This window comes from Mandrillus leucophaeus, unplaced genomic scaffold (genome assembly GCF_000951045.1).
Source record: "Mandrillus leucophaeus isolate KB7577 unplaced genomic scaffold, Mleu.le_1.0 Scaffold510, whole genome shotgun sequence".
Lineage (NCBI taxonomy): Eukaryota > Metazoa > Chordata > Mammalia > Primates > Cercopithecidae > Mandrillus > Mandrillus leucophaeus.
In genome coordinates, this window is record NW_012105476.1 from 1106348 (window position 1) to 1124093 (window position 17746).

Sequence of the window (17746 nt, forward strand, 5' to 3'; positions counted from 1 at the left end):
ACGTGCATCCATGGCTGCAGGGGGGCTCCTGGCTACCTGGTTGGGGCTGCTCAGAGGAGTGACTTGGAGCAGGCTGAGATGGCCATACCCCTCCCCAGATGGCAAGTCCCCCAACTATGAGATGGCTCATATTCTCCACCCTGAGATACCTCATATTCCCCGCAAGATGCAAGATGTCTGGCCCTCCCAGCCCTGCTATCCTGGTTGCCTTGGGCGATTGTAATCCCACCTTATTAATGAAGTTAATTTGACTCTGATGTCAAATTCTCCTTAGCCCATAATTTCTTTCTTTTCTTTTTCTTTTCTTTTTTTTTTTTTTTTGGTGAAGTCTTGCTCTGTCACCAGGCTGGAGTGCAGTGGCTTGATCTCAGCTCACTGTGCAACCTCTGCCTCCCAGTTCAAGTGATTCGCCTGCCTCAGCCTGTTGAGTAGAGTAGCTAGGACTACAGGAGCATACCACCACGCCCAGCTAATTTTTGTGTTTTTAGTAGAGACGGGATTTCACCCTGTTGGCCAGGCTGCTCTCGAACTCCTGACCTCAAGTGATCTGCCCATCTTGGCCTCCCAAAGGGCTGGAATTTCAGGCATGAGCCACCACGCCCGGCCAGCCACCGTGTCCAGCCTAGCCCATGATTTTTAAATGTTGTTTACAGCACCTCCCACTGGCCATGTCTTTGCTTGTCATCCAGTTACTGTGATACCACTGTGCTGAGAAGCTGGGGGCCCAGCTGGGGAGGGAGGGTGAGCACCAGGGAAGGGCCCCAGCCCTGCTGCTGTAAGGTGCGGTGTTTACTGGAGCTGCAATGCTCAGGAAAGCTGGGAACACCTATCACCTCCCTCTCCCCTCCAGGAGGGGCCACCCCCACCTCACCAGGTCCTCCCGATCCTGCCTTGTGCCAGCAGCTCCCACCAAGTGGTCAGGACGGCTGAGCAGAGCCATGCTGACCACTTCCTCCCACTGGCCCCCACCCTGACAGCCACCCCCTGAGAGTGGGGCTGCACCAGAGGCTGTGGGGCTGTCCCATATCCTTGTGAGGGCAACTGCCGTCCTGGTCTGCCCTGGTCAGAGGGGGCCTCTGGGGTCCACGTGGAGGTTGCCCATTTCCCAGGCCCCGGGTTCAATCTCAGTGCAAAGCTCTACCTCTGTCCTGCACCCTATGGGATTGAGAGGTACCCCCACCTCTCAGATGAGGGTAGCCAGTTAGGAAGGTGCATGGCAGCTCTGAGCCCAGGTCTGTGTGCCCAGGTCCACAGCCCCTGCTCTCCCAGGTCATATACTGGGAAACCAGTCTGGGACAGTGCCTGGGAAGTGCTTCTATCCTGGGCTGGGTCACCAGGCCTCCTGCCGGCCATCCTACAACTGGATCATTTTATGTTGGGTGACGCCTAATTGTTTCCCTGTCTGATGGCTGTGGTGGTGGAGAAGGGAACTTAGAAAAGGCCCTGGCCCTTGCATTGGTGGTCTCAGAAGTCTCACCAGCCCTGCCTGTGACCTGGGCAAGGTCGGTTTGCTGTTCCCTCAGCACCGACTCCTCCATGAGCAGGCGCTGGCTGTCGCAGACCATGGCAGGACAGAGCCCAGGGCTTCGGCCAGCGGGTCCACTGAGAGCTTTGAAGGCTAGGGAGTGTGGGCGGATGCACCGGCAGGCCTGGGGAGTTGCGTGGAGGGGCGGTTGGTGGCCCTCAAATGTCTAGACAGGTGATAGGTGGTAGCTTCACCCAGATGGTGGCAGAGGCACGTCGTGATTCTGGAGGTGGAACCAGCAGGGCTGGCAGGGTGGTCTCTGTACATGGGGATGGGGAGGGGCTACCCGGATTCTGCTTGAGCACCTGGGAATTCGGGCAAGATTTGGTTTTGAAAATATAGACTTTGTGACCCCTATCAAAGTGGTCTGTGATGAGGCCATGGCTGCTTTGGGACTCCTGGGCAGTACAGGCGGGTGGTCGGTGTGCTGGGACGTGCCCTGGTTGTCACTGAGCCACGGGCGGCAGCTTCGGTCAGGGGCCTGCTGCCCGCTCTTGCTCCTGTGCCCTCACTTTGACTGCGGGGTGGCCCAGCCTTGCTCTGCCCACACCCACCTCAGGGGACAAGCTGGGCTCCAACCATTCGCTCCATTTCTCCTGCAGCCGATGAAGAGGCCCCCGATTATGGCTCTGGCGTCCGCCAGTCGGGAACTGCTAAAATCTCCTTTGACGACCAGCATTTTGAAAAGGTACCAAGCTCCCTCCCAAGTCCCAGACCTGGAGGTGCCTGGCGCTCACTGGAGTCCTGTGCACCTTGCTCCTCTAACGCCCCTGTCTCATCCCACGGGCCTTAAGTCCTCTTGGGGTTCTTCCCTCTGGTCCAGAGCACTGAACCTGCCCCGTCTCTAAGCACACCACGCCCCTTTTCCCGGGTTTGCCCTGACCCCTGTATCCGCCCATCTCCCACCAAGACCGCTCCAGGGTCCAAGCCGGGGCGCAGAGCAGGTGGACAACACTAGCCTCCAGAACAGACACTGAGGTGCAGCCATCCCCACCCTGTCTCCCTTCTCTGGAACGGTTCTCCTCTGGGTCCCCACAGGACAGTGCGTTCCCACTGCCCCCTTCGCCTGCTCCCTGCCTGCCACCCAGTGAGAATGAGGGGCCCCCGAGGCTGCCTACCTGCGGTCCTCATGTGAAGGGCCGGCGCTGTGTCCAATGGCACCTGGACCACTCAGTCTCCTCTTCCGCTCTTGAGAGAGAGAGTGGTGGAGGAAGGTCCCCAAAGTGCACCCCAGGCCATGCTCAGGTGGCTCCTGGCCCCAGATTCTTAGACTCGCTTCTCACCCGTGCCCACCTGGCCATGCTGTCACCCGGAACCTGGGTGACCTACTCCCTGAGCGAGGTGGTCTGTCTGCCCAACACCTTTTCTCTTAGAGGGGCTGTCAGTGTTGGGGGTGCCCAAGAAGGGGAGGGGAGAGAGCTAACCTGCTGGGCAAGGGGCCCTGGCAGGCGGGGGTCCGGCTGAACTGAAGACCAGAGTAGAGAGGCGGGTGGTGAGTTGTTTCCAGGACAGCTCAGACCTCACATAGCCATACGCTATAGAATCCAAAGACACACATCCACAGCAGGGGAAACTGAGGCCTGGGGAGGTGGGTGACCCCCACAAGGCAGGGGCAGGTCTGGTGCATGGGTTCATGGAGGCCCCAGCCCAGGCTCTGGGTGGCACAGCCCTCCGGTGGGCCTGTGACAGGGTCTGCGGTGCCCCTCCCCAGCCGGCTTCTGGCTCTCTTTGACTCTGGTCCCCCTCTGATCAGTTCCAGTCTGAGTCTTGCCCCGTGGTGGGGATGTCCCGCTCGGGAACCTCCCAGGAAGAGCTTCGCATCGTGGAGGGCCAGGGCCAGGGCGCAGACGTGGGGCCCTCAGCCGACGAAGTCAACAACAACACCTGCTCAGGTGGGTTCCCCAACCCAGCTGCCCAGGGCGTGGGGCATGCTGAGACCTGGTTCCTGAGCCCGGCCCAGGCCTGTGGCTGGAAGACAATATGGTCTGGAGGTCCATGACTCTCCTTGACTCCCAGCAGCGGTGCCCCCAGAAGGCCTCCTCCTAGACAGCTCTGAGAAAGCCGCCCTGGACGGGCCCCTGGACACTGCCCTGGACCACCTCCGCCTGGGCAGTACCTTCACCTTCCGTGTGACAGTCCTGCAAGCGTCCAGCATCTCTGCCGAATATGCTGACATCTTCTGCCAGTTCAAGTGAGCCCCTGCTGCCTTTGTGTCCCCATGCCGCACAGGGACTCTGTGCCCAAAGCTCCCCTGCCTGGGCGCTGAGCAGGGTGCAGGCCATGTTGGTGCCATGTCGGCCCAGCCCCAGCACCCTGAATGCCCCAGCGCCCTCATGTGAGGCGATTCCACCTGGTAAGGTCTCGTCCCAAGTCCCCCACCCCATACCAAAGCACCTCTTCTGCTTTGCAGCTTCATCCACCGCCACGATGAGGCCTTCTCCACGGAGCCCCTGAAGAACACAGGCAGAGGCCCCCCACTCGGCTTCTACCATGTCCAGAACGTACGTCCCTGGGTGCTTCGCCCCATCCCTGCCACTGACCAACCCTCCCAGGGCCTCTCTGAGCATGGCTCATTCTCCCTCTTCTGAACACCAGTTGTGGGCCAGGGCTGCCCTGAGCACCAGGAACTCCAGTGCCCGGCAGGGTGTAGGAGTGATTTCTGGGCAGTGAGAGACCCTTGATGGGTTTACAACTGGGAGATGGGGGCTGCTCAGAGCCCCTGAGAGCTGCCCATGGTGAGCATAGAGCCGACGGGGAGCCGGATGCAGGTGCAGCGGGGCCTGGGGTTTGTACTGAGGGCTGCGGGTGCTCAGTGAAGGCAGCCCTGGCTTGAGTGTTGGGAATGGTAAGGAGGCAGGGTCACAGGGGCTGCAGGGTGCGGCAATGTCCTGAGAGGTCTGGAAAACTCCAGGCAGGAGGGTGATGGCAGCTGGGCTGCTAGGATGATGGAGAGGAGGGGCCTTTAGGGCAGAGCAGCTCCTCCTGGAGGCGGGAGAACTGGGCTCCTGGGGCAGCAGGGGAAAGAGGTGCCTAACAGTGATAAGGAAAGCTACCAGGGAGCCAGGCTTTGAGTGCCAGGCCGCGGGTGTAGGTTTGGCAGGGCTGATAACCTGCAGACTCAGTGAGTTAGTTGACTGGGACTTCTGTCACAAAGCACCATAGACGGGGGCATCTCAAACAACAGAAATGTGGCCTCCCACGGCTCTGGAGGCTGGAAGCTCAGGATGAGGGTGTGGGCAGGGTCGCCTCCTTCTTAGGCCTCTATCCTTGGCTTATAGAACAGCTGCCTCTTCCTTGTGTCTGTCCGCGTGGCCCTCCCCCTCTGCGTGGGTCTGGGCCCAAACCTTACCTTTTCATAGGGACAGCAGCCATGCTGGATTGGGACCCACTCTGATGACCTCTCTTTAGCTCCATTATCTCTGTAAAGGCCCTATCTCAGGACACACTCTCATTCTGAAGTCCTGGGGTTAGGACTTCAACATATGAATTTGGTGAGGGGGACACGGTCCAACCCGTAACTCTTGCTGAGTGGGGCAGGGCCCAAGAAGGGGCGCCCTGCAGAGACCAGCACTGCCCTCTGTCACCTTTCCGAGCTCTGTGTTCTGAAAGGGCAGCTGACCACGCGGCCCCCGTTCATCCTGGGGAGAGAGGCCGAGGGACACACTCCAGAGTCCATCTGGGGCATGTGGTGGGAGGAGGGGCTGGGCTGAAGGGCCTAGAGGAGGCTGCTGCCCCTGGGCAGAGGTGGGCCCAGCTAAGGGTCCCAGATCTGGGCCTGAAGCACTTAGCTCACTGATGTGACTCTCCTTCCCCCTTGAATGTGGCCTGGCCGTGCCCTCCTGTCCTCCCACCTGCCTGCCCACCAGATCGCAGTGGAGGTGACCAAGTCCTTCATTGAGTACATCAAGAGCCAGCCCATTGTGTTCGAGGTTTTCGGCCACTACCAGCAGCACCCGTTCCCGCCCCTCTGCAAGGATGTGCTCAGGTCAGTGCCCTGGGTCGGGGGTTCGGGGTTGCAGTCCCCAAAGCCCCTGCCCGGATCTTTTCATCCAGCTGTCTTGAAGCTGCAGAGCCTATGCACCCCCTGAAACCCACCTCCCCTGCCAATCCAGGAGGCCTTTTGCCCAAGGCTGGCAGGACTCAGAGAGCGATTAAGAGCTCTGGGCCTGCCCACAGCTTCTCTCCTTCAGGACTGCAGAGCGTTCCTTGTGAGCATTGCTTGACCTCCTGCTGGCCTGGGCAGTGTGCAGGGGCTGCCAGCTGTAGGATGCTGGGGTGGCCCCGGGGAGACCACTTCTGCTGCTGACCAAGGACCCCAGGAAAGGGGCCCAGCTGTGCCACACCCTGAGGAAGCCCAGCCTAGCTCCCTCAGTCCGTGCAGCCTCCTGAGACCTGGAAAATGGGGGCTCAGAGAGACTCGTGGGGCTGGGACGTGAAGTCAGGACTTCCACTCAGGCCATCTCACCCAGACCCTTGAAGGTGGATGGGAGTGTCTACCCTGGGCCAAGCCAGCGCCTCCTGGGCACCTCGAGTGCAGAGAGAACAGCAGAGGCCTTGGGTGGGCCCTTGTCTTCCCACCTCCAACTCCTCTCAGCTGTCAGGCAGGACTGGGAGCTCAGGGGCCCTCCAGGGTGTCAGGAAAAGAGAAGGGCAATGAAGGCTTTGTTTTGGGGCTGCTTGTCTGTCCTTGGGAGTGCCTGAGGGACTCTGGACTGGAAGCCAGAGCTTGAACCTTGCCCTGGTTTCCTGTGGCCTCTAGGGTGGAATCTGGGGTCCCAAGGGTCCCTCCTCTTCCTCCCACCCAAGCTGGTGGACAGTCTTGGAGAAGAGAGGGCGGGAGGGGGCAGGGATGGGCACCTGGGGCCAGTAGCCCTCTGTCTCCTTCTGACCCCTCCCACCCAGGGTCCCACAAACACATCACACTGGTGTTTCTTTCTCCACAGCCCCCTGAGGCCCTCGCGCCGCCACTTCCCTCGGGTCATGCCACTGTCCAAGCCAGGTAGGAAGGGTCTCTGGAGCCATCTCAGGGCAATGGGCTCCCCTCACTGTGGGTGCTGTAGTGGGCTGGGCCCCCGCAGTGGATGCTGTCCTCTGTGACGGGGCTGTGCCCTCCCAGGCACTCTGGGGCCACCCTGAGCCTGTCAGGCCTCATGGGGTCCCCATGGAGCAAGGGTCTGCCCTGTGCCCAGAGAGTAGCCTGGAGCTGGTGGCAGAGGTGTGGGGAGCCGAGGAAGGAAGACAGCAAGGGGGCTGAGGGCTTTGACGGGACTTCAGGCATCTCAGCTGAACACAGAGAGGTAGAGATTTGGGGGTGAAGGGCAGTCTAGGAAGCTTCTTCATGGGGGTCCAAGGCTGGAGGTGCGAGTGAGAGTGTGGGGTCAGTCAGGGAGGAATATTTGTCAGAGCTTTTGCCCGGCGTCTGGAGCCTCTGCCTGGGGGAACAGGTGGGTCGTGGAATAGCACTTGAGATTCATTGGCTTTTAGTTAAAAGAGTGGAGTTTATTCCCTGCAAGACCAAAACCCGAGGACACGGTTGGGGGAGAGCTAAAGGCAGCCAGACTGAGGCCCGGTAGGTGTGGCTGAGTCCCTCACAGCCCAGAAACCCTCCTGAAGGAGGGAGTGTGGTCCCAGGCACCAGCGCCCCAGAGGGTAGGGGCCTGTGTGAGAAGCTGCCTCTGCAGCTGGTGGGTGGAGGCACTGGGTCTGCACACGTGGTGACTAGGTGTCAGCCTCTTGTGCCTGCCTTGCAAGGACCCTGTCCTTTGAACCCCTGTAAGATGAAGGTTTGCAGGCTGAGGACACTGTGGGAGGACACCCTCCAGCTGCTGCGGAGCCAGTCTCTGGTCTGTACAGGTTTTGTGTCCCGCAGTATGGGTTCCCTGAGATTCAGTCTTCCCCACAGCCTGCAAGAAAGACCTGTAGATCCATATTTGTAGGGGAGGCGGAGGAGGCTCAGATGGGACTTGCTAGAGGAGGACCTGTGTGATGTGTCTCAGAGAAGGGAGTGGTGGACAGAGGTGGGTGAAGGATGTGAGGACAGAGGCTCTTTGTCTGGAGCTGGACACAAGTGGAGGGCTAGTGGGAGCTGAGGGACAGGGCCTCTTGGGCCAGGCCTGGGTGCTGGTGAGATGTGCTTGGACTGGTGCAGTAGGCTGTAGCCAAGGTGTGGTGTAGGCGATGGGCCTGGCAGCATGGCAGAGGGGCCCCGTGAGGGTTGTGGGGCTTTTGAACAAGTGTATCTGTGGCTGCCCTGTTGGTTCTTGGGGTCTTGACCACTGTTCTCCTCATGAGCTGTGCCCAGTGTGCATGGCCACGTAGCTTTCCTAGCCGGGGCACAGAGAACGTGAGCGTCTGTGTGACGTGCTGAGGCCACAGAGTGCCCAGGACCCTGTGTATCTTGGGAATGGCTGGGGTTGGCTGGTTGTTTCCCTTGAGGAGGGGGAGGTGCCCTCTCTGCCTCTGAGCCCCCTTGGCCCTGGCACCTCCTCCTTGAGTGTGCCCTTGGCACGTGATGGGTCAGGTCTCCCATCCATGCATGCCTCCTTCCTGTCCCTACAGTACCCGCCACCAAGCTCAGCACACTGACGCGGCCCTGTCCGGGGCCCTGCCACTGCAAGTACGACCTGCTGGTCTACTTCGAGATCTGTGAGCTGGAGGCCAATGGCGAGTGAGTGCTGGTGCTGGGACCCCCAGGGTGTGAGTGTGGGGGGGATGGGGCGGAGAGGGAGGAGGACCTGAGCTGCCTGAGGGTTGCCAGCATCCAGTCATCCTTCCAGCAGGTGTTCGCTGCAGACCTCTTGTGGGCCCAGCCTCATCTTGGTCCTGGGGACTAAAAGCAGACAAAGCTCCCTGCTGTCCTGGAGGAACTGGCATGGGGGGCAGGGAGGTGCTGGACAGATAAGCACCTGAATTGGTGGCCCCATGGTCCTGAGCACTAGGACAGCAAACCAGGACATGGGTCGGGGATGGGGCAGCAGAAGACACTTACAAAGTGATCAAGGGACTTTTGAGCAAAGACCTGAAGGAGGTGGGAGGGGAGCCCTGAGGCCCTGGGGAGGCAGGTTCCAGGGCCCCAGTGCTGAGGCCAGTGGGGATCTGCCTGGTGCCCTGGGGGCAGCTGGGAGCTGGGCTGTAGCTGGCAGCTCAGGGTGGGGCCTGGTGGAGACTCAGGTCCTTGCCCAGAGTGGGACAGGAGCCTTAGAGGTTGGAGCAGATGAGCCCATCTGCTAGGATTTCCTCTGGATCCTCTGGTCTTGGGTTGCAGATCTGCAGGGCACCAGGGAAAGCAGAGGACGCTTGGGAACTTACAAAGATCCAGCCCAGAGGGACCAGGCCGTGCCATACTGTGTCTCCCTGTTGGACACCCTGCCAGTCCAGTGGGCAGGGCTGGGAGGCAATAGCCAAGGAGGCCTGGTGGGTTTCTGTGCTCAGCTGACCCTGGTCTCCATGGATCAGGCCGCCTGATCTTCACCAGAGGGAGCTGCTGATTTTTCCCTGTTTTTGCTTCCACTCACCGTGTCCTGTGCTGCAGGGAGGGCAGGGAGGAGGGGCCGGCCGCTCCTCACATGTGTCTCTCTCTTCCAGTTACATCCCAGCCGTGGTGGACCACCGTGGGGGCATGCCATGCATGGGGACCTTCCTCCTCCACCAGGTGTGAGCCCCTCCCAGCCCTACCCTGCCTGTGTCCCCTCCCCAGCCTCCACCAGGTGTGACCCTCTCCCTGCCCCTACCCTGCCTGTGTCCCCTCCCCCACCTCCACCAGGTGTGAACCCCTCCCTGCCCCTACCCTGCCTGTGTCCCCTCCCCCACCTCCACCAGGTGTGAGCCTCTCCCTGCCCCTACCCTGCCTGTGTCCCCCTCCCCGACCCCAAGTGGCCCCCTGAGCCGTCTGATCATATCCTCTCACCTGGCACTGGCAGGGCATCCAGCGACGGATAACAGTGACACTGCTGCACGAGACAGGCAGCCATATCCGCTGGAAGGAAGTGCGCGAGCTGGTCGTGGGTGAGCACAGTGTCGGGGCTGCCTTGTGGGGTGGGGCCGAGCTGGTGGGAAGAGTACAGACCCTGAGCTGGATGCCCGGGTTCTAATCACACCTCTGCGTCTGTTGCTGCGTGACCCTGGCCAAGTCACATAACCTCTCTGTGGGTCACTTCCTCGCCTGAAAAGGAGAGCCTTGGACCTGGGTGGCGATCTGCAAATTTCTATTTAATCAGTGTATTGGACTTCTGGGGCTGCCGTGACAACATGCCACAAACCAGGTAGCTTCAGACAGCAGACACTTACCATCTCACACTTCTGGAGGCCAGAAGTCCAAAATCAAGGTTCCGGCAAGAGACACTCTCTCTGAAACCTGCTGGGGAAAATCCTTCCCTGCCTCTTCCAGCTCCTGGTGGTGGCCAGCATCTTGGGCGACCCTGGCCTGCAGACGCATCACTGCATTTTCACAGGCTTCTGCTGTCCTGTGTCTTGCTGTAGCCCTTTCTCCTAAGGACATCTGGCGGGTTGGATTAGAGGCCCATCCTGCTCCAGGGTTGACTGTATCTTTACTCAGCTTGATCACCTCTGCAAAGCCCTACTTCCAAATAAGGTCCCATTTGGACGTCCTGGAGGGCAGGACTTCCACGTATATTTTTCGGGGTCACAATTCCGCCCATAACCATCACCAAGGATCTTACACTCTTTTCTTCCATGACCTCATGTTTTGAACTCGGGTCCACCAAATGTTTCCTTTGCTAAGGTGGAAAGAATTTGTCTTCTCAATTTTCATTCAAGGAGGCAGACAGTCATCCATTCAGTGTGTCACTAGCATGAGGCCAGCCCAGCCCTGCCTTGCCCGACATTGCCATGGCCGGGCTGGGTGACCGCTCAAGGTGACTTCCCTGGGGCTGGACTCGTCACCCTGTGTCCCAGTGCAGGACTGTAAACAGGAAGTTCCAGGCACACCAGGATACATGCTTATGTTTTATAAGTTTTGTGTCTAATTTCACATGAATCAGAAAGTCATGAAACAAGCACCCGAACCCTCCTTTCAGAGGTTGTTTAGGGCAAGCCTAAAAGAGTGAATTGATTTACAGGCAGAATGTTAGCAAATACACAGCTTATGGACCCGGCCACATGGTAGTTGAGGAACGATCCCTGGGGCACCACTGCCCCATATTCTGAGTCCTGGTCTCACTTCCCTCAAGGCAGACAGGAGAGAAGGAAGCGGGGAAGCTGGATCTGCATGGTTGAAAGGACGCATCCCCCGGGCCTCGGCCCGTTGCCCCTCAGACCCTGCCTGCTCAGATCCCACATTCTTTTCCCCACCTCCTTTCTAAAAATGCCAACAGGAGTGTCTGTTTATGTGGGGTGGGGGGAATCAGGGATGCTATTTAAGGGGATATGGGGAGATATGGTATGGACCCCAGTGCCCCCCTTCAGGCTAAGGGGTTTGGGCTCAGCCTCTCTGGGCTTCATGACTGAGCAGCCCTGTGATTGGACTCAGGGCAAAGAGCAGCCAAGTCACTTTCTGGGGAGTACCTAGCCTCTCTCCTGCTCCTCACCTGGGACCTGATCTCACTGTTCACAGCCTTCTCCGAGCTCAGCATCCCTCCCAAGAGGGCCATGGGACTTTCCAGCCCTGTGAGTTGGACAAGACTGTGGGCACAGGGTCAGTGAAAGGGATGAAAGTCAAGGAGAGACCCCAGGTGTCCATGAGCAGTGAGTGGGTGCACCCTTGGAGGCAGGGGAGGGAGTCGAGGCGCGGACAACAGAGGCTCAGGACCCCAGCCCAACCCCTGGCACTCTGCCCAGACCAGCGGGCTCATGGGTGTCAGTTTTGTGGGCCAGGTACTTGGTCAGACTCAGAGCAGGCTGAACACTGCTCAAGTGCAGGCCCCGAGGGCTGGGAGTGGCTCTGCCCAGGCAGCAATCCCTGCAGCTGAGCTGCTTCTCTGCCACGGGTGCTGCCCCGCATGGACCCAGAGGGCCCTGGCGTAGGGAAGGGCACTTTGCTGGGATCCACCTGCCTCCTCCCAGGACGAAGGTGCTGCAAGGTCATGGGTCGGAGTTCCAGCAATGGGCTGAGGCAGGCCCAGTGTGCACCTGTCAACACAAAATCCTAGCATGTCCTGGGTTTTGCCTTGTCCATGCGTGGTGGAGGAGAGGGAAGCCTGTCGTTCCTTGCTGCAAGGTCATGGGTCGGAGTTCCAGCAATGGGCTGAGGCAGGCCCAGTGTGCACCTGTCAACACAAAATCCTAGCATGTCCTGGGTTTTGCCTTGTCCATGCGTGGTGGAGGAGAGGGAAGCCTGTCGTTCCTTCCTGATGCAACAAAGAAAATGCACATGTTTGTTTACTCCTTTGAATGAGCAGAACTGTCACTGTCTGGCCAAGAAATTACTAGGTGAAGCCACTAGGCAGTTTTCCTGCCTGATAACAGCTCTGGTGTCTTTCACAGAGACAGACAGACACCCCCAGTGCATACATCTTAGCGGGCTCTCCTGGAAATGCCCCTTGTAAGAAGAGGTTATATGGCACAGATAGTGTCCTCTCCTCTCCCCTCCCATCCCTCCCCTCCTCTGCTCTCCTTTCCCTGCCTCCCTCCTTCTCTCCCTCCCTCCCTTTCCTTGTTATTATCATTATTTTTAGGTGTAAGAAGAAGCAGGAACATTCCTCCTCTGTGTCTTGCTTAGCCTTCCTTTTCCAGCAGTCGGGAAGGCCTGTGGTTTCCAGGCTAAGCACCTGCATTTGTCAGTGTGTGTACGGGGGTGTTCACTGTGGCCGAGAGACAGACAAGAAAGACCGTGGAGCAGTAACTGCACATGGCCCCTGGGTCGCCGAGGACCCTGCAGGGCCTCCCTGTTCCCCCTGGCACCGCCTCTGACCGGTGCTTTAGTGACCACGTGGGGAGCTGGCTTGCTGACAGCACCCTCACCTGAGGCAGCCAGCAGGGCCCAGGGTCCCACCTGCCCCCTGGGAAGTGACCCGTGCCCCGTTGCCTTTTCTGCAGGCCGCATCCGAAACACTCCAGAGACTGACGAGTCCCTGATCGACCCCAACATCTTGTCTCTCAATATCCTCTCTTCCGGATACATTCACCCAGCCCAAGATGACCGGTGAGTCGGAGACTCCCTGGAGACAGGGCCCAGGGCATGTTCCCAGCCTGCGAGGCCCTCGGCCAACCCGGCACAGGGTCCAGCCACACAACGTGACCCGCTCAACGCTCTCCTGTCCCTCCCTCCTGGCACCTGCAGGAGCTGCGCGGTGAGGGGCTGGTGGCCTCTGCGCCCCCGACTCCTCGTTTGTGCACCCCGTCGCTGGTTCAGGCATCATCCCCATGCCCGTTTGTTCATCACCAAGCAGAGGGGCCAGCTCAGGGGCTGGAGGATGAGCTGAGTGCTGTCCTCGGGAGTTTCGTTGTTGGGTGGTGTGGGGACAAGTGGCTGTATATCCAAGGACCGTGCTGCTGTGGGCAAGTCAGTGGCCTCTGGCAGGCATCCTGGGGCTAGGGGTCGAGCAGCTGGGGTGGGGCGCCCACAGGCACTGCTTGGCACAGGCCCCTCACCACCAGGCTGCTCCTTTCTACACTCCCTTGCATGGCCAAGACCCCACAATCTGGGCAGTCCCAGTCCGACCTCATTTGGGCTGGGGGTTCGGCGCTTTGGGATGTCTGTGGCAGCTCTATCGGGGTCTGCTGGGGTTAGGGGATGGGAGAAGGAGGCAGCCCCTGCGGTTGGCCTGGGCAGGTGGCTCAGCACTACCAGGCACAGCCCTGGTGGGTGGGGATGTCCCTCGGGCTCCACTGCATCCCAGATGCTGCCTTCTAGGGGCTTGGGGAAAGTGGGGCGGGAGCTCCAGTGTCCAGTCCCGGCTGATCCCTGGGGGCTCGACCTGACTCATGATGCACAAACCCAGAGGGGACCCTCAGAGCTGGAGCCGCGGGTGTCTCCATGGCTGTGTTTGTAGGAAAACATCTTTGAGGGCCTCCCTGCAAGGAGAGTCAAGGTCATAAGGAAGGAGGGTGCTGGGGGGCGTCGTCTCCTATTCTTCTGACTTGGGTCCAGACAGAGCTTGGTTTCATCAGAAACACCCAGAAAGTGAGCTGTCAGGGCTTAGCACTGCAGTAAGGAGGGCACTGCAGGGGCAGCCAGGGCAGGGGACAGCTGGATAGTCAGGGTGGGCACAGCGCTGAATAGTAGGGGGTGAGGGTTGGACAGAGACCTGGGCAGGGCGGATGCAGCTCTGATCCCAGCTCTGCCTGTGGCCTTCCAGAGGGAACTTGCCCTGCAGTCATGTCCACAGGAGGGTGGATGCAGCTCTGGTCCCAGCCCTGCCTGTGGCCTTCCAGAGGGAACTTGCCCTGCACTCATGTCCACAGGAGGGTGGAGAATTCGGGGGTGTTCTATGTGGAGGTGGCGCCATGATGGGGGGAACACGTCTGGGACAGGGGCAGGTGAGGCAGACCAGGTGGGATGGGTCGGGGCTTGGGGGCTTCCTCGTGCCTTGCTTCTCCTGCCACCATGAGAACGCTCCCTGGTGAGGCGTGGAGAAGGCCTGGAGGCCCCAGCACGGGCACTGCCTGCAGGGTGTGGGCTGTTGTCCCTGGGCTGTGGGGGACCAGGAACTGGAGTCGGGGGTGGGGCCCAGAAGGGCAGGTCTGCTATGTGAGATGTGCTTTGGATCCCGGGAGATGACCTCATTACCTGATTTTCCTGACCTCTGACCCTCCCTCAGCCCAGGCAGCTCCTGGGGTGGGGTGGGCAGGGCCTCCAGCCCCCCAACCCCACCTGCTATCTCCCTGCACAGAGGGCTGAGTTTCTGAGATCTTCCTCAGATCAGCTGCCATGGGTGACATAGGAGGAAGCAGCTCATGGCTGGACCTCAGGCCCCTATTCCTGGAGGCCCGAGAACCTGTCACTGAAGGGGCTTTGGCCACACACCCGGAGGGCTGTGAGACATGGGACCGGTCCCACGGTGCCTCTGGGGTTGGTGCAGTCCTGTGCTGGGGTCGTGGCCCTTGGTCTGAGAAAGGAGGAAGGCGCGTTGCGTGGGCGTGGCCTCCCCGAAGCGGCTTTGGCCCTCGCTTGGCTCCTGCCCGTGCTGGCAGCTCCCTCCCCCAGCCCTGCCCTAGAGCAGTCTCGGGGACTGTCTTCTGCTGGCACCCCCAGGCAGGCACCATCCTGTGGCTTGGCTGACCAGGCCAGTGGGCCTTCCTGTGCCATGGACGGTGCTGGCGTCCTCAGCCCCGTGCGGGGCCGGGCTGCTCCAAGGCCTCTCTCTGCGACATGCGGAGGCTCAGGAGCCCCGGCTTCTGGCTCTGGCCTGGGGCCTCGGCCGCCCATGCGCTTTGCCATGGCCTTGCCTCCCACCTGCTCCCAGGCCCTGTGCTTTGCAGCCTCCCCGGTTCAGAGTGGGCCTGTGGCCACAGGCCACTTCCCTCTGCCTGTCCCCTGCCCCGCTCCCGCTGCGCTGCCCGGCCCTCACTAACCGTGTGATTGTTTGTGTTTTGCAGGCAGTTTCTTGATTCGGACATACCTAGGTATCATCTGTGTCCCTTGGTTTCATTTCAGCCTCTTCTTTCCTCCCTGCTCCTCCCCTGACCACCCCCCACACCCCTGAGAAGTTAACTTCCGGCTTCCTGGACTCCTCACACACGTGCTCACCTGTCCTCCTGTTCCTCCCGTTCCTCCCGTCTTCTTTCTTTTTATTCTCTTGGAATCTTGGTTTGATTTATTTATTGCTTTCCCACCCCGTCCTCTTGGCTGAGTCCCTTCTTCCCCAACTCCTGATTCTGGCTGCTTTGTAGTTTCCTGCTCCCCAGTAGACACTGGCTGGCCTCCTGCTCCTCCTGCCCCAGCCTTGCCCGCCCCGCACCACACCTAGCCCTGTGGATGGGCGTGGCATCCCGCACGCTGCTGGCTGGCCCGCTGCCCTTGGCTGTACCACCCTGTGAGGACCAGCCCCACTCCCCTCTCCCTGCAAGGGGCCTTAGCAGGCAGAGCCGTGAGCACAGGGGATGGGGAAGGGCAGACAGGAGCCAGCCCAGGAGACCCTCACACTCCGGCACATTCCACAGCCTCTCATGAGTCCCTCACCTGGCCAGGCCAGGAGGAGGGACAACGGCTCCAGTCACACTCCTCTGGCGGTGGCCACCAAGCATCCTTTTGTGGAAGTGGCGGGTGGTGAATTCATTAAGAGACCAGAGAGTCCCAGACTCAGGTTGTCCAACAGATTCCCTTTTCCCCGGCTGCAGTGAGGCCCCCGCCCATGCCAGCCTGGGGCAGGGAGTCGGCGAGACCCTGGGGATGGAGGGCCTCCAAGTCCCTAATCCAAACACTGGTGAGAACTCGAGTCTGTTCCAAATGGAAAGTCAAGGCTGCCTGCTCCTGTGTCCCTGCATGACTGTGGCCAGCGTCACGGCAGTTATCCTGTGGGGTGGTGTCTGTGAAGTGAACTGAGCAGCAGAAGGCTTTTCAGACCAATGTTGGGCCTTTAAGCCCTGCAGTCGGGAGGTGTGAGGCTGCTCCTGGCACAGAGGCCCAGGGCAGTGGGGCTTGGCCAGCACTTTCTGAGGCCACATCCTTGTCAGTTCATGTTGCTATGGGTCAGGACAGATGATTGACAACTGTGGCTAAGGGACCATGGCCAGGAGAAGACTCTGCCCAGGGGTGGCAGGGCCAGAGTCCCCATTGGCATGGTCCCTTGAGCATGTGCACACACACCTCTTTCCGTGAACAGATCTTTTCCGAAGGCTGCTGCACCAGCTCTCCCTGGGGACCTGGGTGCAGCAGAGACCCTGTCAAGCGACCCTGTGATGGTGGCTGCACTGAGGAGGGAGCACAGCCCTGCAGGGCCTGAGCGGGGCCTCCCTCTCCCTGCAGTGAGTCTGGCGGGCTTGCAGGAGGAGGAGACGGCATCTGGCTAGCTGGTCCTGGAGTCAGCTGGCCTGCCTCTGGGAGTTTCCCTATGCTCAGAAAGATCTGGGTTTGGGGAGCCCATCAGCTTGGGCTCTAATTTAGGAGCTGTTTTCTGGGCACGGGGAGGCTTCCGGCCCGTCAGTGTGATCTCATGGCAGGGATTGTCTGTATTTTGTTCAAGTTTGAGCTGTGCAGTGTTTAGGTCCCACACCCTCTGCACATTTGAGGGGATGCTCAGGCTGGTCCCAGACACCCCCAGGTATAAATAAACGTTAGCGCCGCCAGGAAGGCTCCTGTAACGCAGGCAAACGGTGGCACTGTGGGAGGAGAGGAACTTTCCCTCCCTCGCCAGCCCCTGGGCTTTGGGGGCCCATGTACCTGTACCCGAGTGAGGGGTTGGGCCCTCTTGTGGCTGTTCCCCCATTCCAGAATGAGCTTGCCGGCCCACACCCCATGGGCAGCAGGCTTGGGACTTGGCCTGCGTAGACCTCAAGCTCAGGGCGTGAAGAGGGGAGGAGAGGGTGGTGTCGGAGTCCTGAGAATCAGACTTGAGCGTCCTTCCTGGGGCCCTGTTCTGCCAGGCCTGGTCTGCCAGACCGTGATGGGCAGTGCTGTGGACCAGCAGGTGGTGGGTGTGGTGCAGGACGTCTCATCCCAGACATCTGCAGTGGGCAGGGACCCTGGGGCTTACAGCGGAGGCATTTGCTGACTGTGTGGATGTGGATAAGCAGGGGCTCTGGTAGAGCCTTGTTTCCATCCCCAAGAGTGAGGATGGTGGTAGCCCCTGTGCTGAGCCGTGGTGAGAGGAGAGAGAGAGGATGCTGGGGAAGCGCTTGGTGAGGGCCGGCACCTGTCATTTTCTGCGTGTGAGTCACAGTGTTGGCGTCACCACTGCCTAGCTGGCTGTCACTGTGAAACTCCGTGGTTCCTGAGCAAACGTGTCTCTTATCCCAGTCATTACCATTGTGCTCAGGGGGCCGCACTGGGAAGCTGTGGGTGTCTCTCATAAGCATGTGCACACGGAGTGCGGGGTGAAGACGGGGTGTGTGTGACATGCACACACGGAGTGCGGGGTGAAGACGGGGTGTGTGTGACATGCGCACACGGAGTGCGGGGTGAAGACGGGGTGTGTGTGACATGCGCGCACGGAGTGCGGGGTGAAGACGGGGTGTGTGTGACATGCGCGCACGGAGTGCGGGGTGAAGTCGGGGTGTGTGTGACATGCGCGCACGGAGTGCGGGGTGAAGACGGGGTGTGTGTGACATGCGCGCACGGAGTGCGGGGTGAAGACGGGGTGTGTGTGACATGCGCGCACGGAGTGC

The 17746-nt window shown here is 60.1% G+C and overlaps 1 protein-coding gene across 1 annotated transcript in view; it reads left to right on the forward strand.

Annotated features, from left to right (window-relative positions):
- The window catches only part of KIF1A (kinesin family member 1A), a 111968-nt gene that overhangs the window by 75482 nt on the left and 18740 nt on the right, over positions 1-17746 (forward strand). Inside the window, exons 30-39 of the mRNA XM_011996393.1 lie at positions 2128-2213; positions 3279-3417; positions 3545-3716; positions 3936-4026; positions 5392-5510; positions 6469-6524; positions 8084-8192; positions 9110-9176; positions 9445-9529; positions 12518-12623. Of these exons, the coding sequence (XP_011851783.1) occupies positions 2128-2213; positions 3279-3417; positions 3545-3716; positions 3936-4026; positions 5392-5510; positions 6469-6524; positions 8084-8192; positions 9110-9176; positions 9445-9529; positions 12518-12623 (1030 nt within the window). The remainder of the gene's footprint in view (positions 1-2127; positions 2214-3278; positions 3418-3544; positions 3717-3935; positions 4027-5391; positions 5511-6468; positions 6525-8083; positions 8193-9109; positions 9177-9444; positions 9530-12517; positions 12624-17746) is intronic.